Here is a 27,287-nt window from a genome sequence, read left to right as displayed (position 1 = left end):
ATATATATATATATATATATATATATATATATATGGTTTAAAAACTATACAAACATATAGCAAAAACACAGTTTAAATCACACATTAGTTTTTTCCCCCTTATTTATGTGACAGCAAGTGGAAAAAAAATGTGTGAGGCAATTATACTATTAGGCTAATGAAATGTTGAAATAAGAGTAGTCACTAACAACAGTGTTACTGAATAAAGATATAATTTCGCTTTTCATGCACTGATTTGTAATGCTTTGTTAGCATTTTTGTTCATTATCTGTTAATGAACAATGTAAAGGTAAAGCAAAACATCGATGATTAATCGATGAATATGCCACTCCTGCTATATGCTGTACAACAAATGGAAAATGTTCATTGAAACAAACAAAGCAGTTGTTATCTCACGCCTCAAATGTAGGTACAGATCCAATGCTTGATCGGCATCAGCTGGAAGCTGAATCTGTGACTCCACCATCAAAATGTTGCAGATGTTGTAAATGTCTATGTCACATGACACCGCTGGGGGAAATCTGCAGTCACTCCTGTACATCAGCTCTGTCCACAGGGCAAATGCAGTCATAGCTGGAGTAGAGTTCTGGGAACATGTACGGTACATGATTTGGGACCGACCACTGGGTACCCTTTCGTTCTTCGATGGTCTGATGACATGTGCATCCCACAAATGGATGGTCTCATCCAATTTGTCCTGGGGAAGAAATGATAAGTTACGTTAGACAGTAAGAGAGCAACCAAATATTCTTGTGTTATTAGATGGCTTGAGATGAGAGTAAACTTTGCCGTTTTTGATGACGATACAAAAAAAATATATATATAAAAGCAGGGAATTGAAATTTGTAGCCTTTAAATGGCACGTCAGCACCAGGAACATCAGGAACCACAAAAGGATTAAGGGATGCTGCAAGTACAGTGTATACTTCTGTCGAAAAGTCACTGCCGCCCATTAACTGGGGAATGCAAGAGGTCTAGTTCACTGAACTGATTGTACTTGCATCTGATATTTTTTTATTAATATAGGAAGACGCTTTGAACAGCACATGCAATGCTGAACATACATTGCGGTCACTTTGGCAGGGCTATGTTAAAAAAAAAGTGCGCAGGGCTATGTTAAAAAAAAAAGTGCAGGCTGAAGTTCGTTAACTATGATCCTTGACAAATAGGCCTACCGTTTTAGCCTTTTTAAAACATTTTTTTGTTATTATTGCTTCTCAATAATACCCCACTGGGCATCTGATGTCAATTCAACATCAATATAACATCAATTGAATGATTCTGATACTTCATCATTCAAATGAATGATTTTTATGTCATATTGATGTTGAATTGACATCGGATGACCACTGGTCAGAGCTAGCGGTCTTAATGTTATTATAGATCAATATTGATGCACGTTTCCCCTCGGGCGCAGTGTGTTAATAATACACGGCAGGCTGCGCGTAATAGGCTTGTATTGCTTTTTGCATTACCGTACATATAATATTTATTGTAATGCACATGATTGCAATTATGACATTTACAGTGTTTTATCATTGCATAATATTAAAAAGCAATTTGACACAATTTAAGATGACAATTGAACTTTAAAGACATGTGCCTTACCAGAATGATGCCCACGAAGAAGAACTGAATGAAATTTCGGTCCAAATATGTCCCGTCGAACAAACCACGGTCCTTCAAGTCAGCAAAGATAGAGATGTAGAATTCAATTGATTCCCTTCTGAGGAAGCAACTCTCAATGCGCTGATTTGTTCTGCTTGCACCTTCGATGTAACTTTGCCGGAGCCGTCATGAATGTTGCGACAGAGAAATTGTTGAAAGTCTTGTATTTTAACATTCTCTGTGCCCCGATCGCCTCTGGCAATCGTTGGACAACCACTTAATCCATGTAATAGCCTCCTACGATTTTTGGGTCACTGCTGGTGGTGAACGAATTCATCCACATGATTTTCCGTGAAAACCCGTCTATGCAGCCGTTGATACAGATATCAAATGGTTTTAGTTTGTCGTAAGAGTCGAAATGCCAAATGTAATTGGGTCCTTTTGCGAAATAGCTTTGGCGATGGAGCTGTCTCCTCCTGATTTCAACATCTCTTGGATCAAGTTCTTTTAAAATTAGGCGCACCTGTTCTTTTTTGACGTGTCGTCCATTCTCCTTGCATTTAATATACACCCATCTGTATCCACAGAGCTGCCAAGATGTCTGTAATTGTTCATGAATGAAATCAACAACACGATCCAAAATGGTGTATTCCTTGCGCCGAAGCAGACTGCAAGACTTCAAAATTCATTTTAAATGTCTCTCAGACACAACATAATGGTGACGACTTGCAAGTAAAGCAGCAATGTCCTTGTAATAAAGTCCCAGGCGAAAATATAACCAAACTAGGTCCTGCACTGTCATTTTCACACAGAAACACAAACCGAAATGTCCTGCCGTGCATGTGTGTTAGTAAGCTGGGGGAATTTCTTGCTAGCAGCTTCAAGGCTACATATTCCAGTCAGCACACACCTGCCACCACTTAAAGGGTCTCTGATTAACCCTTTTCCTGACATTTCCTGAAGGTTGTCGTAACACCGACTGCTATGAACGTATAATAATTCTCTCCACCTTGTGTAAGGGTGTTCCAGCTGAAGAAAAACAGCTACAAAGCAATGATGCTAACACAATCATGTTTAATCGGACCAATTGTTTAAAATTAGACACTACCCCACCATTTCATGTCTGGGGCTCTGTACTAATCCACTTAGTTGACTGTATTCTTTTGAAGAATATTGTAATCTTGTCAGGTTCGCCTTTGAAGCGTTCTGTTGAGTCACAAAACTTATCATATCATGACCATAGAGTCCGCAAAAAGACGCTTTTTGTGTAGCAAATGCTAAACTGAGATTAACAGAAGGCCTCGGGAGAGAGTCCGCTCAGTCATCGGGCTGCAGTTAAGACGAGCCACTTCGCGTTGATTTTGTGCCAGTGCGCAACACGCTATTGATCTTCTCCAAACAGATGGGATTCTTCAAATCGAGCACGATCATGTCTCAGTTGGCCATCTGCGATTGAAAGGGATGTTTCATTGACAGTGTATTAGGCTCTTCGATCAGGGCGGCCCACGCCCATTCGATTGACGTCGATTCTACTTTTTTTCTCAACGCCGCGTGACTGTCGTCAAGATTTGAGACATTTGAGTCATTTTGCCCTGGTGCATTGAAACGGAGCACAATAATAACTGAAGGCTGTTAAAAAGGATAAACACTCGTCATGTCCTATGAGGAATGTGATCCGCTTGCACATGCGAGTTGTTGTTGATTATTTGTGTATTTATTTATTCACTTATGTAAAAATCATATTAAAATGAACGGAGACATTTTTCAGATTTAACTCTTGTATATTTCTTGACTTGTCCAATTATTCAAATCATACCAACTCATGCATTTTTCATGTTCCCAAAACTAGCATATTTTTTTCAGTATTTCACAACAAATTTCCCAAAGACGTGACATTTTATTTTTACCTTATCCTTCCACATTTCTTGACCCATTCAAACCATTCCAACTTTAAAATGTTAAGCTCATTCAGGACATCCACAAAACTATTGATAATTTTCCCCAATTTCTCTATATTAGTACCTGTATTCCATATTTTCCACAAAAAAAGAGCTCAAATGAATGCAGAAATTTACCCATTTTTACCTAATCCTTCCACATTTCTTCACCAACTCAAACCAATTGAATTCATAAATAGCATATTGGAAAGTATTTTTCACATGCTCAAAATTCACTCATTTGTCAATATTTCATATTTTCCATGACAAAAAGGCAAAACTGAAAGGGAAAAAAAAGTTATATTTCAGTTTTTCAATTTAAGTTATATTAATTAAATTCATGTCCGCAACCCTCGTGAGGATAAGCATCTTGGATAATGGATGGATGGCTGGATTAAATTAATTACTGGTTTGTTATTTAGTTCATTAACCCTATGTGTGTTTGTTTCCTCTTCTTCTTACTATTATTATAATTGTTATTATTATTACCAGAGGTGGGAATTTTGCTAAATTTTGCTGGTCCGTCATTCGTCATCCGTCAGCGGCCAGGGTACCCGTACGTCATTCATCAGTCCATCCTTTTTTGTGGCAAACTGAATTTTAATTGTCAGCTCATCAGTTGGTCCGTCAGTTAAGTCCATCAGCTAGTCCGCCAGAAGTCCGTTGGTCCGTGAGTCGGTATCCCACAAAAAACGTCAGAAAAATTGGCGTTCACCAGTGACAAACTAACGGTCCGTCATTGACGGTCTGTCAATCCATCACAGTTAGTGAAAATTACACAGACGGGTGAAAACCCACTTCTGTCATTCGTCGGTCCATCATTTTTAAAAGGTGTCCAGTCGTTCGTCAGCACAATGGCTCTCTTAGTGACAGACTGACAGACCGGTCCATTAATCTGACGGAGTGTCCACCTCTGATTATTAGCATTTATCATGCGCTTAAATAGACTTTCAGATCATTACAAATTTGGAAAAAATGACTAAACGTACTCTATAAGAGATCATGATTAATTCATCTTGATCTGGATCCGATTCAGATTGCCCTTTTGGGGACAATCTAAATGCAAACAGACGTAACTGCTTACTGCACATTTTCTTCTCTTTTCCTTTCATACAAAAAAAAAAGAGTGAGAAGTGTCAATGTACACGTGTGCTACAGTGCAGCACTCCTGAGAGCCATTTCCTCATTTGAGCTTTAAGTCAATAAGGTCAAATCCACAACATTAATCATTGGCACCAAAAAAAAAAAAAAAACGAAAAGTCAGCATCTCGGTATGAGCTCATTAAGTGTGAATCTTTGTGTGCACTGCAAATCTGCATACTATTGAAGATGTGCAAAGCTCCTCTGGCCTTCAATTCAGAGAACATATCGACACGCGTCACCGTCACGGCTGACGTGCTCAATCAGCTAGCTGCGTGTCACCCGACGTTTGTCACGCGTTTGTCTGCAATTTCCCTTTCTCTTGGCTATAATTCCTTTGGCACTTTAAGGGATCATCCAGCCGGGCTGGTCCATTTTTCAATAACAAGCTCAATGTATGTATTTTTTTTTTTTTTTTAAATCAGTAAAATATGAGCTTGCATTTTCAATTTTATCAATTTGTTTTGGAGAATCCAATACAACTAATGACCTTACAACTGCCCACAAGAAATGAAGAATATGGCCACGCCCCCCTCTCCTCCCTCCATGTCATGGTGGGAGTCACGCAAGGGACCAATCACAATTTGTCCAAAAAGAAGGCCCGTTTAAAATCATCGGCGGACCGCCGGCCCATAGGCGGCTACTATTTTTTTCCGTCCGGAAAAAATGGCGGATAAACGGATGGCAGAAGGGTACCCAGGCTGTAGCCGGAAGGCGATAAACGGACCGCGAATGTTTAGTAAAATGCCCAGCTCTGTTTATTAAGCAAACTTATGCACATAACACGGATAGCCACAATAAAATAGCCATCCAACACAGCCTTGAGCCTCTATTCCATCTGGTTGGCACTTCTCGGGCACGTGACCCCTTCTCCTGAATGTGGGCGACTTGCTGTTGCTCAAGCTCCTCTTGGTTTGCTGGACTGTGCTAAAACTAGGACTGCCAGGATTTTGAATCTATTAGAATTGTGAGAGCAGCCATTTTTATGGATGGCACTTTGTTGCGCTCTGGCAATGACTTCATCGACTAAAAGGATTATTACTGGCTGCTCAAGTGTCTAATAAAGGTATTTTGTTTATTAAAATTCTGTTGCTAATATACGTTTGTGTAAATTATGTCATAAATTAATGAGAAACAGCTGGTGAGAGCGCCTCTCTTGTCCCGTGCGGCTCTGGTGCTGCATGGGTGTCATCTGTTAATACAGCTGGTTGGAGCCGAAGGAAAAGGGGAATTATGTCAACAAGCACCACATTAGCTCAATATTTTATTGATTTTGACTGTCTGGCATGTACTACCAACAACGTCATGACTATCACATGTAACATGCAGCCTATTTTACCACATGCGACACGGCTCCTTTTGGCCGGGGTATGGCAGCCGACCAATTCATCCTCAGAGTCGTCAATATTTTGAAGCAGCTGTAATGCCTCCTCTACTCTATACGATTTTTTTTATAAACCATGGTGACCAGCAGCGTTTCTCAATGGAGCCGCTGGTTGCTATGGAAACCCGGCGGCGCCGTCCCGTAGCAACATGCGTAATTAGAGCTCTGCACAGCAAGCCCAGACTAGTGTCTGCAGTGTTGTGTGGTTTATGTTTTTTTCACGGTCTCGTAAGATCCGGTGAGGTGTTGTAGTTTTTCAGTGGCAACGTGAAAAGACTACAAAGTTTACTGGGCCAAAATGAGCCTTAATCACGCGATTGAAAAAAAATGACGGCTTCAAAAGAGGGTTGCGTTAATGTCATTAATTACGTGTTTAACTGACACTTCTAATATATACAGAGCTGGGCACTTTAGCCTTTTTTATCGGTCCGTCCTCTATCTGTGACCTGGGTACCCTCCTGTTCTCGATCCTTCGTCCTTTTTCATAAAAATTATTGTCCTGCGACCCGTCCGTCCTCGTCCTTTTAAAGCGCTTCCGTCCGTCCTTGCATTGTATTTTAGCATACCACGTTAGCATGTCAGCAGATTGTCATTAAAACCAGTATATACAGTGCAAAATAATGTAGTCTTGTTTTCTTAAGACCAAATGTCGAATCGAAAGCATTCAAATCATTTTGGGCAGAGGAAGTAGCTTGATTATTCAACAACTTGCTACTAAATGCTGTCGCTTTAATTGTCGAAGGTCTCCGGGCCCGCTGTAATTAAACAAAGTGCAACAAAGTGCCTTGGCAGAAGCTTTGGAATTTTGTCCAACTTGCCTCTCTTGCTAATGAAACTTTTAGTGTCTTGTTATAGGCTGAGTGTTATTTTTTAAAATGCCTTTATATCCATTCGTTATTCTTCCCCCTATCGGCCTGCCAATAAAGGATATGTGTATCGGCTGGCTCTGGCGGCTCATCTGAAACACGCTCATGCTGTAATTTATAATGGCCCTCCCTCCCACTTATGCTTTCCATCTTGTTTATAGACGGCATTGCGTACGGTGAGCTCATTTGGTATTTTTATGACACATGACGACCACCTGCACATTGACCTGATTGCATGTAAGGAGCGCTTTACGCTCCCTGCCCTCTCCGTGTATTTCAGCGGTTCATTGAAGCGGGTATAAACAGTACATAGTAAAGAACGGTTGAGTCGGCAATTACCAGATTATCAAACGTGACACTAAGATCATCCTGAGTAAATGTCCAGTGGTGTGAGGTGTTTGATGAAGAGGTTTTACTCCCTGATCTGCACTCAGAAACTGATAATTGAGGCCTTTTCTACACGTAGCCGGGCTTTTTTTAAACAACCGAATATTTCTCCCCACTCCGTGTTGGAATACACATCCTCGTTTGTTAAAAACGTAGCTACACTACACCGCAGAAGTGCGTTTTCAAACGCATGCCAGTCCTCTAGGCGGCAGTAGTTAGCCAAATACTGTCCATTCAGAAGGAACTTCCGTCCTTTGACGTCACTTCTACGAAACCAAAAATACGGCGCCAAACGCGTTCGGGAGGACCGACAAGAGGTCAGAATTGCTTTTAAACCGTTCAACGAGAAGCAGTAATTGGCTGCGGACAAATAAAGAAGTGCCTCGAGAATGGCTATAAACAATGCAGCGCCGCGGGAGTCCATGTTGACTCGCATGAAAACACAAGTCGCGCAAGGGACGTCAGAGCATTTTTGTCGCATAGTGACAATGTAAATCTCCGGGTCTAACTGTGCACAGCCAAACGCGGATCCGGAAATATCCGCAAGACTCCAGCCACGGTGGAGTTTGTGTGTTAAGAGTGATCTCCTCCTCCATCCGTTTGGAAAAGAGTCCAGGGCGAGGATCGTTGGTTATCTGGAGGAGATCACATACTATCAGAGCAGTCAGCTCGAACTCTAACCTGGTGATTTTTTCATTGTCAAGTGTGAGGTCTCTTACATTTGACAAATTGGTTAAGTTGTAATGTAATGTTCAAAATGTGCGTATCCCTGCTTTAGTTTGGATTGGAACATATGTATTGGGAATAACCACTTTCCTGGCTGGTACTATTGGTTGTCATATCCGAACCTGTGATGGGTAACCACTGCGTTTTCACAAAAGCCAATTTAATGGCAGAGATTGGCTGCTGCGAGTAAGCCGCCAGATGAGCACAGTGCGACCCTTGTACTGTTTAACGACTCAGTTCCAGTTTAAAGGAACCCTCAGATTGGCCTCGGCTGATCCTCGGCTTCAGCCAAGCTGACCGCCCAGGGAGCCTTTAAATCGGGCAATATGTCAGCACCGCAAAAAGTTGGCTTTGCTGTGAAGCGTCCAGTGAAGCCATTTAAAAAAAAAAGGCAGAGCTGTGAACCGGACGCTACCCTGAGGATATACCTGCACATTTACCTTTCCTTGCCGATTGGACGGCCAGGCGACAGGTCAGGACGGTTCAATCCGCGGAGAAGCCAGTGCATTAGAGGAACAGATTAGACTGTGATCCATCCGAATATAGACGCAATGAATAAAACATTGGGTATTACGCTCAGATCCACTTGTTATTAAGGTCTTAAAAGCTGAACAGACCAGAGGACAGAAAGCGAGGCTAGAGGGATTGGTTGCAATTTAGAGAGAAACCTCAAATGGAAGCGGCGGCCTGAAAACGGCATTTCCAGCTGCGAGACGGCAGGCGCGCCATTCCCAGCTTGACCTTGGGGGAATGATTACCTTCTCTTGGAAAACCAAGGGCACCTCCACATTTTGTGTTTTCATTCTCGTTTGAAGGCGAAGGAATCACCAAAGCTACCTTGAAAAACCAACACATTTCACCATTTTTGCATCGCTTGTACTTTTTAGCGATGGTTCCCAAACTGGGTTTCAGGGACCCTCGGCGGTCCACAAACTGTACTTTCGGGTCTGCAAAATGATCCTGAATGGTTCAACCCACGAAGGCACGGGGAGAATATGCAAACTGCACACAGGGAGGCCGGAGCAGGTATTGAAACCCACGACCTCTGAACTGTGAGGCGGACATGCTAACCAGTCGACCATTTTGCCACCTATTTGTCTTGGTGCCTTGATAATAATGTGACAAATGATTTTCTAATGTAACAATACACACAAATGAAAATGTCAAAAATTGTAGAAATATATCTATTTTTAAATAAAACACTTTGTTCTATTGTGTCAGCCACAACTTGTTCTGTCTTAGTGCCCCAGCTGAGATTTGCACTCACACCCACCTGTCAACACTCAACTTGGTAACACTGCTTCTATTTTTGTTGGAGAGCCTGTTTGTCAAAGGTGAACCTAATCAGCTACGAAATGAAAAGTGCAATTGAAGATCTTTGTTTTTCCAGTCGCGTGTCCCTGTACAGTCTAAATATGACAGTCATTCAAAACCAATCGGCCTATGCAAAGCAAGTTGATCACCTTGTTAGCTCCTATGTTTCACCAGCTTTCGGGTTTTCATGTCGGTTTTACCTCAAATCTAAATATAATTTTCAAAGGCAAAACAATAAGCCTACTCTCCTTGGCTCAGCCGCTAACATTTTGGCTTGTTTTACGGACATTTCTCCTGTCTCCTCCTCCCCTCTCCTCCTGCTCGCAGAGGAGGCTAGATGACGGTGATCAAAGTGAGGCTGTTGCTATAACGGTTAAGGATCGACCGACCGGGATAAGATCTGCAGAAAAGCAAGAGTCCTACACAAACAACCCAAAAGGTTGGGACGCTCCCTTTATGACTCACATTGGGTTAACTTTTTGGGCTGTTCATTTGACAGAACCTTTGGGGGTTACATGGATAACTTTTTGTTCATTTAACCCAAAATTTTGGGTCAGTCAATTCTTGACCCATATTGGATTATTTTGGACCCAAATGCTTTTAGAGTTTATGCTTGCTCGAATTTCTCACACAAGTAGCATAACCAGGCTGTCCGTCTTCCAGGGAAGTCAGCGCGGACTCAGCTTTTTTTCCTTTTCACATATTTGCTCATAAATGTTCCCCCTAATGCGAACTCGCAGCAGGAGGCTTGTGCTTTAATTTCCTTACGGGAAGCGTGTGAGCATGCGCTTTAATTTGGCTGCTATTCCAATAGCAGCACAACGTCTGCAATTAAGGAGAGCGAGACGTTAATGAAAGCGTTCCCGCATGCAAACGAGGGCCTGCTTCAACAAGTATATTCTCAGTCGTCACCCTTATGTCCTCATTTTCGGCCATTCGTTGTATCAACCTGTTGATGGGGTTTCTCTATACATTTTGTGCTGTTCTCGCTCATGTTATCATTTATGGATAACTTAGAACCGACGATATCATATTTGAGCCGAAATTCCACACAGGATCCTTTTGACTGCAAGAGAGACATGCCACAATATCTATATTATCTACACTTCTGCCCCATCAAATTTTGGGAGAAAAATACAGTCAAGTGATGGGCAACTGGCAGGTCGTGGGCCGCACGCTTGGAGTGGACCTCGATTCATTTTTGAAAACGAACGTGTTTGCTGCAGCTGAGCAGTTTTAGGTTGTAGTAACACTGTTTACCACTAGAGGGCAGACATCACTCAAGAGCACCCTGTAACTCAATACTGTACTTGTGCATCAGACAAGAAGAGACAGCGGCTCTGACGAGAAGCCTGTGCCAAATTAGGTTAAGAAAATTGTGTCTTTCAGATAAAATGGGAAGATGGAAAATGCGGACACTATCACACATGAAAAATGTCAAGCTAACTCGCCACTACAACACTGATATCAAAAGTGCCCAAACAGCAATTTTTTTTTTTTTTTTTTTTTTTTTACAAGAACCATTGACAGCTCATTTGAAGTGCATGAGGAGTTACTAAGTGTGTGTCCATCAAAAACATGGATTTCTTTTACGCTTAATGGTGTTGCAAATGCATGGAGAAGTGGACGCTGTGATAGTGGACTACCGATGACGACATCTGTGACAAAATTTACTGTCCTATAACTGAAGCGGCCAATTAATTTGGGGATTTTGAATAACATGCAGGTCAAACATACTGTAGTATAAAGTTAACATCTTTGAGTGAGTTGATTTTTGGGAAAACGTGCACTGTCTTTTTGCTGTTCAGCAGTTTTGTGCCATATTTCCATTGGAATTTTATACGAGAGCCCTTTAGAGAAATAGTGTAGTTATGCTTCTATGGTTATTTTTGTTTGCTTGAAAGCCTTTGTAGTTGATAAGTGGATCTACTGTTTATTCATTTAATAAACAGACACATTTAACTGCAAACAAACTGCAATTTTTGTCATAGCTACATTGTGGTTAGGAAGTGTCCAGTCCACCACTCAGAAAATCTTTCTCCTGAAAAGTAAGCAAAACAAAGTTGCCGTGGAACACTAAATCACAAATTGAAGCAAACAAATGAATATCAAAGTCAAGCAGGACACTCTGTTGCTTTTATTCTTCCCCGCCCGGCTCCCCTCGCTTTACAGGTCTCGAGACGACTTCAATTAAGGCGGCCATGATTAGCGCTCGGGTGCAAGTCGAAAAAAAAAAGTCAGCGTGTTGACTTGAGCTCCAAAGCCTCCGCTGCCGCTTTAATCCTTTTGTTCACATTAGTCGGCACATGGCATGCCTCCCTAATTCTCATTCCCGAGCAGCAAGAGGCTGAAAAACCAAACATCGCGGAGGAAGATGAAGCATATTTGCATGAGCAAACAAAGGTCCAAACACCAACAATGCGACTTTCAGCAAGAGAAAGCCAGGCGTGTCTCTTACCTCTGCTATTACCGCACAGGACTATCACACACATGTATTTTATTGTGTATTGTAATAAAACAACTCATGTAAGTAGAACATATCAGCGCAAATGCAACAAAATCATGTTGTATACCAATGTCGATTTCACTGGTCCTATCCTATTTATGTCTTTACTTAGTTAAATATTTATGTTATTCATGTCGTAAATGAGCGACAAGAACTCTCTTCTCCCTTAATTGTCTCGCAGGGATGAGTAAAGTTTTCTGAGTGTGAACCTGTGCACCTTTTGTATCATTTTGACAGAGATGGGAAATCCGGTGTTCTGCCTATTTGTCCTACCTCATCGAAACTTCCTACCAGAGGCTGATTAGACAGACTCAGACTGATTAGACTCAACCAAACCCTAAACTCAACCTAACCCCACCTCACTATCGGCGTTGTGAGCATGCGTGCGCAACTAAGCACACTAAGCATTGGTAGGACATCTCGACGGGTAGGAAGGAATTTCAGTGGAGTAGCGGCACCTGTGACTCAAGACAAACTGTGACAGGGTTTTTACTTTCTGGACCCGAATTTCCCATCTCTGCATGTTGAGCTAAAGTGCATCCCGAAAGTATTAAAAACATGTCCCTTTTCCACTTTTTGTCAGGTTACAGTCTCATTCCAAAATGAAATAAATTCTGTTTGCATGTTCAAAAACAAAAATACACACAAACACCCCGAGATGAAAAGGTCATTTTAAACGTAGAATATTACAACTCCTTGGAAAAATAGCACTTTATAGACATAACATTAAGCTTTTCTAATAATAATAATAATAATGAGACTAGGTTAAACATAGCAGGATAGGGCGCCATTAAACCTCTGTAGGGGGCGCTTGAAGTAGATGAATATGAATATAATGAATATAAACCAAATTTGATATTGTGTTCGTTCTCTTCATTTAACTATGAAGTGAGTGGATGCTGATCAAATCATGAGGTCAGTAGGCCGTTGTGCTGAATCTTCAAAGGAAGCAGGCACAAAAGGTTTGCCGTACAGCAAGATGCTCTGTTTACATACTGTAAAATACTTCTCCGGTTGTAATCAGATCATTTCCAGGGATACAGAGAAAGAGGAATGTATGTTGGCTTTGGCCATTTGGTTCTGGGAAACAATGGGGGGTGAATTTGCTCCCCCCTCTAGGTTTTTCGGAGGAGATCAAAAGACCAAGATGTTAGATGTAACCAATGCATATGTAATAAGTAAGTTTGAATATTCATACAGCTCCCTACAAGAAGACAAACGTGAGAGCGTGGCATTTTGGGAGACTTCTTTGACATCAGCATGTGACGAGAATAAAATATTGATTTAACCAACATGGCTGTGTTAGAGAGGTTCATTTCTATCACCAATTCAGTCTTGCTTGGTGGCCTCTCGGGAATTAAAAATACACTACACGCTACGGATCCATTTTTTTTGTACTTGTGTATGACAACTTTAAAATGTTTTTTTTTTTTTTTTTTCGCCAGGCCTGATTTGAGTGCAAAGTTTGATCAGTTTTTGTTCATTTTTAGGCCCTCAAAAATGCAAATCATCTACAGACACAATAAGGTTCTCGCAGCAGTCGCTGCTTGCGCCCTAAAAATTGAATTTGATACCGTTACATTACAACTTTTTTTTTTTTTTTTTCACAAATGAGCAACTTTCTAATTCATACACTATTTTGGGGAACACGTTTTACTGACATTTGGACTACAAGGGGGCCCTTGGAGAAATTTCTCCCCGGTGAGGGGTCACTGCATGTGTAGAGCAGTTATTTTCAAAGTGTGGTACCCTCGAATGCACAAGTGTGAAACTCTGGTCCTCGATCTTGCACGTTTTAGACATTTCCCTCCTCTAATACACTTGATTCAAATGATTGAGATTGTTATCAGTCTCCTACAGAGCTATCTGATGAGCTGATCATTTGAAGGTGTGTTGGAGGAGGGAATGTAAGAATGGGCTGTCACTTATATTGCGCTTTTCTATCTTGGGTACTCAAAGCGCTTTACACTGTACCTCATCTACCTACTGATGACGCAGAATAATAAAATCGAAAGCAGGCGGGATATATATTGTGGCCCTCGAGGACCAGAGTTTGACACCTGTGCTTTTTTTGGGCACGCGAGTCACTGCCCAATTTACAGTTCAGTTGTATTGAACTTTTTTGGGACAATACATTTGCAACAAATCGTTACGAACTATTTGACTTGAAACTTTGTTTAATGTAAAATTGTTCAAACTGTGCATAATGTTACAGTGGCTGACAATTTTAAGCAAATGTTTTAGGAACAAACCATCGTTTTTGCTCAACACTTGGGCCTACTGTGCTATCGCATGTTTATGTTAGTCATGTTGGTGGTACAAGCATTTTTTTCTTTTATCTGATACTAAATATGAAAGGTTCGAGAAGCACTTCTGTTGATCACTGACAAGGCCTATGTACTGTCTCGCAGTGGTCTGAAATAGTCTACTACTTTTACTTTCACACACACACACACACACACACACCCACACACCCCTGCGTACACACCTCCACACACACACACGGGTGGGCTTGTGGTTTAATTGCTGACACTGTATCTTGTGGCTCTCCCTTGCACAAAACATGATCCATTATCATAAATCACATGTGCCAACACAGACAACAGCTGCATGAATAATTAAAGGTCGCTACATTAGCACTTGGGTGTGTGTGTGCCCAGGAGCTGCAAGAATTATGATAAAAAAAAAATTGAATACATAAATAAAAATAAATCACTGTTTGTGCAGTCCAGACACAAGTTGGAGCAAGTCCACCTTAGCACCAGCAGCCTCCCAGTGAACAAAAAAAAAAAGTTTTTTCTTAGTAAAGCGCTCGGAGCAATGTGAGCCCTCAGCGTGCTTTGGTCCCGAGTGGTTGACCTGCTGAGCTGTGCTTCTTGCAGGATCTTCACACACACACACACACACACAGAAAAAGATCTTCTCTGGATCCTTATTTATAGTCATTTGGATGGGTTCGGGACAGCATGGTGGACAAGTGGTAAGCATGTCTGCCTCAAGGTTCAGAGTTTCGGGGTTTGAAATCGGATTCCGGCCTTCCTGGTGTTTGCATGTTGTCCTCAAGCTCGTGGAAGATTTCTCCAAGTACTTCGACTTCCACTTGTGAATGTGTGATTGGCTAGCGACCCGTCCAGGATGTATGCCACCTCTCAGACCAAAATCTGCTTGGAAAGGGAAGGGATGCTGGCCCGGGTTCTTTTTGGCTCCCTGGTCCCACTGGATATTGCCAAATTAAATGGCAGCGCCGCGTGGCAAATGAAATGTTTGCAGTGTCTGAGTGCTGACATTTAAAGCCAGCTAAAAGAGAGCCAGTAATAAAAGGTCCCTGTCCATCAGCTCAAGTTTGGAACTCTTTTGTGTTTGCCTGCAGTTGGGATATTTAATTGGAATGATGACAAACTTGAAATTTGTTGATATGATCTTTCCAAATCGCAGATATTCACCTCCCAAATATGTCTGAAACATAAATTCCGCAATGAACTTTTCACTGTATTTTATGTCCAGGATATTTTGGTTTATAATGAAAAGGATGTAAATTGCCTGACTAAATGAAGCTCCTCGCCTCATGTCAACATCGTTGCTTCGCGCCAAGATCCCACTTGTCTGTGCAAAAGCGATCTTTATATTAGATAATTATGGCTTTGGCATAAACAAACACAGCGAATAGGAGGAAATGTTTGAATCAACTGAAAAAGATGACAGGAGGACACACTTTAAAAATATACATCACATTTATTGGTCACCAAGAGTTCCTACTGCTGCCTACTGTACTTCCACCAACGTGGGCCACGGAGCACCAAAGCGCTGCTACCAACAGAAACAAAGCTGATACACACCACCGTGTTCTTCTCTAAAAGGTAACGCAATGTACAAAAAGCAAGTCTGGGAAAGTAGCCCGAGTAAACGTGGTTTGGTCCATTAAAAAAAAGAAAGAAAAAAGCGCACTTCTTTCCTCGGGTGAGTATTCTGCCGCCTGGCTAGTCGGGCAGCCAGAGGAAGGAGGAGCTGGTGCGGGTGATGCACATCCCAGATGATCCTGCTCGTGCTTCCGCTGCATCTTTCCGAGAAGTATTCATGCTCCGCAGACCCCGGGAGTCAATGAGAGGAGCACTTAAAAAAATAAATAAATAAAAAAAACTCTCCTCGCACGGCACACGACAGCACAACACTAGCGCGATGTTGGACACGAAACTAAACGGGTGATGAGATGACTCAATCCTCCCGCCTGGACCTTTTCTCCTCCATGGAAATGCCAAGCAGCGGCATCAAAGGGAATTTTAAAAAAAAGCGAAGGCCGAGTCCTTTCCCCTTCGATCGAAAAAACGTGTGAAGCGGCCTCACCAGGACGCTGAAGGCACCAGCAAAAGCAAGAGCAACATGGGCCATGCCAGGTTCTGTTTGCACTCGCCGCTCTTTGCCCGCACACCTGACAGGACGAAGAGGGGGAAAGATTAATAACAAGATGCACAAAACAAGTATTGTACTCTCAACAGCTTCCGATGCGTGTGTCGCTATTTTATTTTCAAGAATAATAAGAATATAGTCAACCCCCGCGCCAATACTGAACAGCCATTTATAATTGACATCTACGGTAATGCAACATTTAAACCCCAACAATTCTTAATTCAACATATATATTCAATATAATGTTCCTCGAAAAACAGTTGGGGAAAAAAAATACCCCAAACCCCCAAAACAAAGACAAAATATTTTTACAAGTCATTAAACATTTTTTTTTAAATTTTAACAAAATGTGGATCTGGGTGTGCTGATCCACTCACTGAATATAATAATAATAATAATAATAATAATAATAATAATAATAATAATAATAATAATAATAATAATAATAATAATAATATTAAAGTAAAATAAGGCCAGCATGAGAAATTAAGTTTTTTTTTGTTTTCATTTTTTATATTAAATTTCAGATTTGTTTTTATTTATGTATTTGAAGACAAAGGGCGGCACGTTGGCCGACTGGTTAGCACGTCCGCCTCACGGTTCAGAGGTCGTGGGTTTGATTCCGGCCCCGGCCTTCCTGTGTGGAGTTTGCATGTTCTCCCCGTGCCTGCGTGGGTTTTCTCCGGTACTCCGCCTTCCTCCCAAATTCCAAAAACATGCACGGTAGGTTAATTGAACACTCAAAATTGTCCTTAGGTAGGATTGTGAGTGCGAATAGTTGTTTGTCTCTGTGTGCCCTGCGATTGGCTGGCAACCAGTTCAGGGTGTACCCCACCTGCTGCTCAAAGATAGCTGGGATAGGCTCCAGCATGCACACGACCGTCGTGAGGATAAGCGGATCGACTAATGGATGGATGGATATTTGAAGACAGGACATTTATAAACCAAGTCAATTTAACACATGAGAAGGTTAATACTAGCAGCTATATCATTTTTAGGGCTGTGTACGAATAAGTGATGATTTGAATTGGATTAGGAGTGGGTGTGGAAAAGCCATCAACGAATCCTAATTTTCGAACTTGGAAAGCATTTTAATATCATATAACTTAATTTATTCCGACATTGTAACAAAAGCTGCAACTACTGCCACACCGCATTACCTAGAACAAATATAAAATTATATATTATCAGAGGTGGGGCACTTTACCCTATTTTGCCGGTCCGTCCTCTGTCCGTGACCTGGGCACCTTTCCGTCATCGTCCCCGCATCCTTATTCATAAAAACAAACGTCCTCCGACCCCGTCCTTTTAAAGAACTTCTGTCCTTACATTATGTCAACCCGTCCCCCCCATCCCCCCATCCCCCCACACCACGAAAAAACAAAACAACAAAAAAATGTCCATGCATGACACGGCTGGAGAGATGCTAACAGCAGAGGTTTCATAATTCATGAACATTATGTAAAGCTCATTAACTGGCTAATGTCCTATTCATTCGCTTATCGGCTGGGAATATCGTGAGTGGATTGAATTGTTTACAACTGTTTACAACTAAGTGTCAACCAAGATAGCATTTAGCTGCTAACACAACCACCGTCGGTCACCAGACAACGGACAGAGCCCGCCAGGGGACATCGCATGAATATTTAAGATTGCGTTGTAACGCAATACTATTTCATTGCAAAACTTTTGTGTTATAAGTTTTCAATTTTTCTTGCGTTATTTTGCAAAAAAACAAAAAAATATCGCAAAATTACGCAATGTTATTTTCGGAGGAGAACAAAAGACTTCCACTTCTGGGTTGTAGCTTTGTGTACTGCGCTGACATGAATGACGGATTGGAGAGATTTTGACGCTCTGCAGTGATTCTCAACTAGTGTGCCAGGGCACATTACTTTGCCATGAGAGATCATCAGGCATGCCGCGAGGAATCATCCAATATCATATATTTTGACAAAAAAACATTATTTTGTTTTAAAAAAATGTTTTTTGTTAATTTATCTATGCCAACCACTTATAATATGAGTCAAAAGAATAAAATATTCTCCCTCTAAATGACAGAAAGTACATAATTAACCTGTACATCCAATTTTTGTGAATAATTTTGCTGATTGGTGTGCCGTGAGATTTTCTCCAATGTAAAATATGTGCCTTGGCTCAATAAAGATTAAGAAACTGCTCTAGAGATGTGCCAGGCAATGACATCCTTTGCATGCAAAGGGATAATGTATGTCATAAATGTTAACAAAACAAAATTGCTACCTACCTTTTTCCTCATCAGTGAAATCGGTGTAATCTATGGCATTACACAGATCTGGGCATTTTACTAAAATTGCCCGGTCCGTTTATCGCCTTCCGCCTGCAGCCAGGGTACCCATCCGCTGTCTGTTTATCCGCCTTTTGGTCAGGCTGGTCAATTGTGTATAAGCCAGTCCGCCCAGCATTTTAAATGGGCTTCCGTTACCGTTTCCGTCTATAAACTTCGACCAACTTTCAAGGGGACGGATGCCCATTTTGTGGACGGACAGACAGAGGACGAGAAGTCTTTGAAAAAGGATGGGCTAACCAAGGATGGAAGTGCACACAATGCCGATAAGTGTTTTCTTGGAAATTTTTGCCCTACCTGTCGGACATTCGGTTAGTAGCAGTGAGTACTTACTATTTTCATTTTCATTGAGTCTTATTTGACTTTTTCATTGCCTCAAAAATACTTTTGCCGTGTGATTTTCTGTCATAGCTTTTAAACATCGTAGCTTTTGAGCATGGTGACCAGCACATTCATCACGCTGTGTATATATACTTCAATAAATTGTCAGGATGTACTACCTGCTTTCACCTCTGTGTGAGTATTTTTTAAGAGATTTTTTAAAGTTCTACCTACCAGTCTGCATCTAAACAAAACAAGCTGAAAGCGGACGGTAGTATTTTGGCTGTCAAATTAGCCTTCGGTAGGACGTTTCGACGGGGTAGGACAATTTGGCAGAACACCGGGTCAATAATGGAGGCATTCAATCAAAGCTGAACGGCTACACGACATTTCAAAACGTATTGTGTGGTGAGAGACAACTGTGTCATTGTCCAACTAATTACGGGTGCAAACAATACAGCCAGTGAACCGGCCATGAGGATAAAACATCTGCTGGCCGGTCTCGTCTGGTCGGCGCGGCGCTCGCAGGTTAATTGGCCAAGCGCGGAGCTTTGTGTGTGGGTGAGGTAATTAAAAGAGTATTAGCCAAGAAAACTTTGCTCATGCAAGAGCTTTGACTGCTTAATTACAACAGATGGAATCGAGCTAGGCTAAAATAAACAGCGGTGATAAGTAAAGGAGTAAAACTTTGGTAGATTTTTCAGTAGATTTAACAAGGACAACTGAAGACATTTGAGAACAAAGGTAGCTTATAAAATTACTAAAAGATTAAAAGATATGAAGTAGCTTTCTGAAATTACTAAGAGACAATAGAATTAAATTGAATTTAAAAAATGCCTTAAATAACTTTAAGGATTGTAGGAAAAAAAGCATGGTTTTTAACCTGGATTTAAAAGTATTTAAGAGGCATCTAAAGTGCTTATTGCATGTGTTTTAGAAAATTCCACAAAATGGCAGCCACTTGTCCCATCGCTACCACAAGAATGATTTGTAGCGATTGTGTTTTATCTCGTTCCAAACTAAAAGCCATCAGCCACCATCAAAATTGATTAAATTGTTCGCTTTATTTTTTTTAACTCAGTTCACAACATCAGCAAAACTATGGGAACATGTTTTGATAGCATAAAAGTCGAGCTCATGCTAGCTAGCTAACGTCCAATGGCTGTCCATTTTTAACATGTACGGCTGCGGCCGTCATTAACATGTACAGGCATGGAAAAAAAAAAGCGGTGACGTGATGTGACTTTTTTTATTTGATTTTTTTTTAAATCTTAAAAAAGGTATGACCACCACGTAAGTTAGTAAATTGGGATAACTATTTTGGATTTTTTTCGTCATGTTGCCAAGTTATCAAAACTTTAAATGACATTAAAAATTTATTGTTACTTTGTAACCAAGTAAATTTTAGAGTCTGTACTTCTTTGCTTCTACTTAAGTACAGAAAAATAAGCAGGACTTTTATAAGTCTTTTTTTTTAACGTATATATCCTTTTGCTACCTCTAAAAATAACTATAGCAATGAATGCCGACCAGTGACAACAGCTTACCAGAGGAGGTGACGAGTCGTACTTGCGAACTGACCGCCCCTTCGCCGCCCTCGCTGAGGGCGCGCACTTCGATGACGTACGTGCCGCCCTCTGGAAGCGAAAGCGTGGTAGACGGGTTGATGGTGCGAGTCACCTGGTTGTAGCCTCGGCCCTCCTGCTTGAGTAACACCTGTGTAACATTGACACAAGAGTCATATTACGTGGCTGAATGTGATTCTTTGTTGGGGTCAAATATGTCATCATCCGTATTTTGCTTGAATTTTGCATTGTTTTGATTATATATAGTTTTGTTTGATGCTATGCCTTGCTTGATTGTGTGCTTTTCGTCTTCACCTATTCTCGTCAGCCATCTTCTTACTATTAACCAATGAGCTCCTTTCAACCACTCATGTCACATCCAGGTAGGCCTTGGTGTTACATAATGTTGCCTGCTGTGTGTGGTGGTGAGTGTTTTCTATGCATTTATTATTTTTTCAGCTACAATCTTGTTTTTATTAATTTTGTATTTTTGATCCTAACACGTGCATCGTTTGCCTTTTTGAAAAAAATATATATAATTTTTTTTGGAAGGGGGTGAGGGGGGTACTGGGGTGGTTACACCTGCTAACCTGCCTCTTTTCTATCACTTCCCTGAATTTGGGTCCACCTTCGCATTCACACGTCCACCATGTAACCCTACACTCGTCACAAAATTGGCCCCTTTTAAAGGGAACATACTGTATTGCAGACAATTGACTTTTAAAAATCTGATTAGTTGTTGACCTGTACAGGATGTACCCTGCTTCTCTCCTGAAGTTGGCTGGGATAGCATCCAGTACACATGTGACCCTGATGAGGAGAGGCAAAATAGAAAATGGATGGATGGGCTTTTTAAAGTCTTGTTAATGAATACTTGTTAAACTTGGGTCCCAGCACCGTTGGGTGACCAAGACCCCAGTGTTAATTTTGTTGACTAAAATCTTTTGTAGTTTATTTCATCATTAGCTCATTCAGTACCAGGCATTTTCAGACCCTCTGAAATACCCTAAAAAAAGTTTAAATGTATGCTATTAATTTAGTCGACCAAAATTGTTCTTTATTTTCATCCACTAAAATGGGATTAAAACTAAAATAAAATCAGATGACAAATTTATGACTAAAACTTTAATTCATTTTAGTCAAACGACTATAACTAAAACAAAATTAAAATATCTTGTCAAAATGAACACTGCAAGACCCATAGCTTGGGAGTCTGTAATTTCTAGATAGTGTTAGCCTGATACGAAAAATTTTTTTTTTTAAAAAATCAAATTTTAGAGGGGCCATATGATGCTCAATCAACTTTTTGGGGCTTTTAGCTATGTTAAAATGGTAATTCCTCATCCAAAACACTCCTAAAGTGGTGTTTTCCTTCAATCAACCCTCTCTGAGCATTTCTGCTTATTCCTCCTTTCTAAGGCTAGGTTCACACCGTAGGCAAATGTTACCCAGGTCAGATTTTTTTGCCCATATGCGACCTGTATCTGATTTTTTTATGACAGTCTGAACGGCTCAATACCGATTTTTTCAAATCCGAACGGTCACGTTGCATATATCTGACATTGACGTCATCCGGAGCCCAAAATGCGTTCCGCGCAGACAGAGGGACAGTGCTGGCAACAGGAGGGATCGAATCTGCAAAGTTGTTTTGAGTAACAGTATGGACTTTATTTTTTACTTTAATTTAATCCCACTTGAAACATGGAAGCATAAAGTGGACATTTATGGCGATGGTAGTAATTCAGCCACGGTTCAGATCGATTCATTTTTTACGCACGGTTATAACGTGACGTCATCGTGATGTCTCCATAAAATGAGCCTCGCCTCACAATTTCTCCCAAATCCTGTACTTTATTTCTACCTCCTACCTAATCGCTTCACTGTAGAAATGCCTCGACGTGCTGGACCACATTTACTTCCGTATACAATTCGTCATGAGTGACGTCGTCTCTTCTTCTGCGCATGCGGGTCACTTTGGCTATGCATGCATTCATACAGCAGACAAAACCGAGGTCACATTTATAATCTAATATGAACGCTTATACAAAAAAATTGGATTTTATTGAAAAATCCAAATGGAGCATTAAGACCTGCAGTGTGAACCCAGCCTAAGCAACAGCTCCGCCCAATCCAAGGAAACGACTGGGTCCCCACTTTTCTACGTCGCAAAGTGAGGAGCCAACTCGTACCCCCATTGCAGAAAAAACACACCCACTTTCTCCAAGCAGCCGCCAGTTAAAATTATTTTTTGCAGTATTTTTGCAGTGGAGTTGGGGACAAGGGGCTCCTTTCACATACTCCATCCACTAGAATGAGAGGTCTTCCGCCTCGTCGATGGTGACTTCGGGCAGAGTGAAGACGTTGACTCAGTGAAAAGAATGACAGTGAGCTTGGAGTGTTGTGTGGTGTGGGGTTGTTTGGGACTAATGGAAAAGCGGCACACTAGTCTGCATAGGGATAACAACTGGTCAGGTCATGACTGTTTCGTGGGTGCTGCGTGCATCAACCAGCTTTAGGACGACGAAAGCGGTGTGGCAGCCACAGGGAGAGATGGGGTTTTTGTGAACCAGGCATCTTACTTCCAGTTTAAAAAATAGCCACAAAAAGAACTCACATTTCCTAAGCAATTTGTTCGACCTTATATAAAATCATATATATGCCTGAAGTTAACCGCAGAAAGTTTAAAATAGCATGACATGGCCACATATACACAAATGCACGGAATAGTATACCTTTCTTTGTCATATTTTTAATCATTTGTTTTTATTTGTTCCAACGCTGGTCTTTCATAATGTTACTTTACGCGGTTTTTGAACATATCAATTGAACAACATAAGGAAAATGCCTCCCTTCCCCCTGAACGTATTCCTCCTCGCCTCCCTTGCAACAGCTTGGAGGTCATGAGCTAGAAGAAGGTTCTCACCGCCTCTGAGCTAGGAAGCTTTGAAAGCCAGCCAGCTCTCTTCCTCCTTCTACTTTCCTTCCTCCCCCACAGCCTCACTCACTGTGTTGTTGAAGCATCAGCGAAGGACCTGTCGCTATTTTAAACCTCTTGTCACACCGTAGCCTACTTGTGTGGTTTTATATTGGTACAATAATAGGGATTATGTTCAAAGCTAGCTGTAGTGTGCATGCAGGGTCGGTAGTTGGCAAAAAACGTGAGCGTAACACATCCTGGTTGCTAGGCAGAAAAAGTCACACATTTTCTTTGGAATCACTAATGTTGATGTAATTCTCAACCAAATGGAACAACCGTTTGGACAAAGCCAAGCTTGTATTTTAAATTTTTTTTTAATGAATTATTCTTTGAAATAAATTTGATTAGTTTGAAAAAAACAATTGTTTTCTTTTTCTATAATTTCAAACTGATAAGACTAGATGTGTTTTTTTAACTTCCTCCTATTACTTTTGAACTTTATTTTTCCTGTGTCCTTTTGAACTTTTTTTTCCCTTTGTCTACTTTTCTTTATCTTCTGTTAATTACCGGTAAATTGCATCATCTATATTTAACAGCCAAATAATTTCCTTATTCACCATCATGTTATGTTTCTAATGAAATGTTCATCAGCCCGTGTGCCCCCCTCCATGTTTAATCCTGCCAAAAATTAAAAAAAAATCTAATGAAAATTATCAAATAAAAAAAAAAAAAATGAGTACACCACACCACCAGTACTAACTATTCAATCAATAGTTTTTTGGTGTTTGTAAATTGTAAAGAAGAACCCAAAGATCACTGTGGCTGAGCTCCAGAGATGTAGTAGGGGGGATGGGAGAAAGTTCAACAAAGTCAACTATCACTCCAGCTCTCCACCAGTCGGGGCTTTATTGGAAAACTGGCCCGACGGAAGCCTCTCCTCAGTGTAAGACCCGTGAAAGCCTGCATAGAGTTTGCCAAAAAAACACACGAAGGACTCCCAGACTATGAGAAATAAGATTATCTGGTCTGATGAGACCAATATTGAACATTTTGGTGTTATTTGTAAGCGGTATGTGTGGAGAAAACCAGGCACTGCTCATCACCTTTCCAATACAATCCCTACAGTGAAACATGGTGGTGGGAGAATCATGTTATGGTTGTGTTTTTCAGCTGCAGGGACAGGATGACTGGGTGCAATTGAAGAAAAGATGAACGCGGCCAAGTACAGAGATAGCCTGGAGGAAGTTCTCAGGACCTCAGACTGGGCCCAGGTTCACCTTTCAACAGGATAATGCCCTGAAGTACACAGCTAAAATAACAAAGAAGTGGCTTCAGAACAACTCTGACCGTTCTTGACTGGCCCAGCCATAGCCCTGACCTAAACCTGATTGAGCATCTCTGGCGAGAGACCTGAAAATGTCTGTCCACCACCGTTCACCATCCAAACTGACAGAACTGGACAGGATCTGAGGATCAGGAAGAATGGCAAGGGATCCCCAAATGCAGGTGTGAAAAACTTGTTGCATCATTCCCAAAAAGACTCATGGTTGTACTAGCTCAAAAGGTGCTTCTACTCAATACTGAGAACATGGTCTGAACACTTATGACCATATGATATTTCAGCTTTATTCTGAATTGCAACATTTATCCAACCTTTTTAAACATAAATCCTGGTCAATTTAAAGCAGGGTTGTCAAACTCATTTTTGCCGCGGGCCACATCACAGTTATGGTGTCCCTCGGAGGGACGTTACGACTGTGAACCCATATAAATGTAAGATCGATCGCCTTATATTATCAAAAAAAATTCACGGATAACTAGTTTCGAAATCAGAAGCCAGTAAATAGTTTTTACAACTATTTTTCAATTTATTTCAAAGCAGGGATTGGTAACAAATGTTTGAAAAATATATCTAATGATGCAAGTGAAGACAATTTGGAAAAAAACATGTCAAGTCAACAGACATGATTTGACTTCACTGGCCACATAAAATGATGTCCCGGGCCGGATTAGGCCCCCGGGGATTTAATTTGACATCTGGGATTTAAAGGGTTTAGACTGTTAATTTAACTTACTGTATCTTTTTGACTACTATCTTTATTCCTTGCTTTATTTCACCTATTTGTTGCTATTACTGTGATATAATTTTCTCAATACAAAATTGTAAATATAGGGAAAAATATTCTGCAGCTGTTATTTTTTAACATATTTTGCATTTTCACGCATTAGTGTGCTTCTTTTTATATTGATAATTGAGTTGTAATGTTACGTGAACCGCTCCTTTAGATCAGAAAAGGGCATGATTACCATGTAGCCGATCACGTCAGACTCATTTTCCTTGGCCTTTACTGGGTCCCAGCTTAAAGACACGTTGTTGCCCTCTTGAATCCACAACAGGTTGCCTGGAGGCTGTACCGGAGCTGAAGAACCACCAAGGAAAAACCATCAGCCTCAGAAAAAAGGGAGGTATTTATCATATTATCAAACTTACGGGCTTTCCTGGTCTTGGCCATGACGGAGGCACTGGCGGGTCCTTGTCCGATGCTGTTGAAGCCTTTGACGCTGACCACATACTGGCTGTTACCTTCCAAGCCTGCCAGCACTAGGGAGGTCTCGTTTTTTGTGGTTCTCTGTTTCCAGCCGGAGTCCTCCTTCTCCAAGGCTCTCCAGTAGCTCACCTGGTCACACAGAAGCACAGTTGTGTGGGAGCAAGTATGCCCCTTAAAGGGGGAAGTCAACCCAAACATATTTTTTTCCAGAATATGTTCTATGTAGGCCCAGTTACTGTGGGGAATAAAAATCAAGCAAGTCGAGTCAAGTCAATAATTGTGTTAAGCAGCTCTAAAGTCAAGTCATACAAGCTTGATCAGGAACAACATATACTGTATTCACATAGTAGGCACTTTGCACTCGCGATCTGTGTTTGCATTAGTTAGCTGGAAAACATTTACAATCACACAGTTTTTTAGTAGTAGACGCCCATTGAAATGCATTGGGGGGGAAATATTTTATGCATTAATATATATATATATATCTCTCTCCCTGCTTCCGCCGTCCGCCTATCCGCCTTACAGGTCGAGAAGTTCAAGTCAAAGTCAGGCAATTCCCAAGTCCTAAAGTTGTCAACTTAAGTCTGAAGTTCAATCCGGACACATTACTTACCCAAGTCCCCTCGTAGGGATCTCGTTTCATTGTGCAAGGTGTACCTAATGATGTGTCTGCTCAATGCATGAGCATGAGCTCACCTCATATCCTTTGGGCTTTCCGGGACCAGGATTGGGTGGCCTCCACGTGACTCTTATTTGCGAAGCCGAAATTGCGTAGGCTTTCACGTCGGACGGTGCCTCTCTGGGCTCTGAATGCATGCACACACACACAGGCACATATGCACAAAATTGTTTTTGACAGCACCTTTTTCCCCAAAACATGTCCCAACAAGCCAAATTTGAGCTCACCGCCCTCGGCCGAGTAGATGATGACGACTGGGCTGAAGGGCCCGTCGCCCTTGTTGTTGTACACGCCCACTTTCACCTCGAAGGGCGTCAGGGGCGGGAAGGTCTCGTCGCGATACTTGTATGTGGTGGAGTCGGCCGATGTCACCATCTTTTCCTTCCAGCCGCGGGTGCCGTTGGCGCGGAAGGCCACGATGTAGCCAAAGCCCTCGCCGTTTTGGAACTCCTCTGACACGGGCTGGAACGGAAAGAGAAACCTTTTAGGGAGGCCAAATGTTGTCTGGGTAGCCTAAGTGTGCAAACAATGCGCATTTTAAATTGAAAATCAAAAGATGAAAGTGACTGATTATTTTGTTATTTCCATCAATGTATCTATACCGCTAATGCTTTTTAGGGTTGCAGGCTAGCTGGATCTTATCCGAGCTGACATTGGG

At 41.3% G+C, this 27,287-nt stretch overlaps 1 protein-coding gene and 1 pseudogene across 2 annotated transcripts in view; both read right to left on the bottom strand.

Annotated features, from left to right (window-relative positions):
- Window positions 1–334: 334 nt before the first annotated feature.
- On the bottom strand, window positions 335–15,925 carry LOC147144799 (uncharacterized; annotated as a pseudogene).
- Window positions 15,581–27,287, bottom strand: part of cntn5 (contactin 5) — a 149,439-nt gene continuing 137,732 nt past the window's right edge. For both annotated transcript variants that reach the window (XM_086035500.1, XM_086035499.1), the window contains exons 19-24: window positions 26,857–27,091; window positions 26,647–26,756; window positions 25,893–26,079; window positions 25,709–25,821; window positions 20,467–20,635; window positions 15,581–16,294 (exon numbers count right to left, since the gene is read on the bottom strand). In XM_086035500.1, the coding sequence (XP_085891626.1) occupies window positions 16,206–16,294; window positions 20,467–20,635; window positions 25,709–25,821; window positions 25,893–26,079; window positions 26,647–26,756; window positions 26,857–27,091 (903 nt within the window). In that variant the 3' untranslated portion in view covers window positions 15,581–16,205. The remainder of the gene's footprint in view (window positions 16,295–20,466; window positions 20,636–25,708; window positions 25,822–25,892; window positions 26,080–26,646; window positions 26,757–26,856; window positions 27,092–27,287) is intronic.

Source organism: Filicampus tigris, chromosome 7 (assembly GCF_054856515.1).
Source record: "Filicampus tigris isolate MCC_2025a chromosome 7, RoL_Ftig_1.0, whole genome shotgun sequence".
NCBI lineage: Eukaryota > Metazoa > Chordata > Actinopteri > Syngnathiformes > Syngnathidae > Filicampus > Filicampus tigris.
Note: the sequence above shows the minus strand (reverse complement) of the source record. Positions and strands in the feature narration are given on the sequence as shown.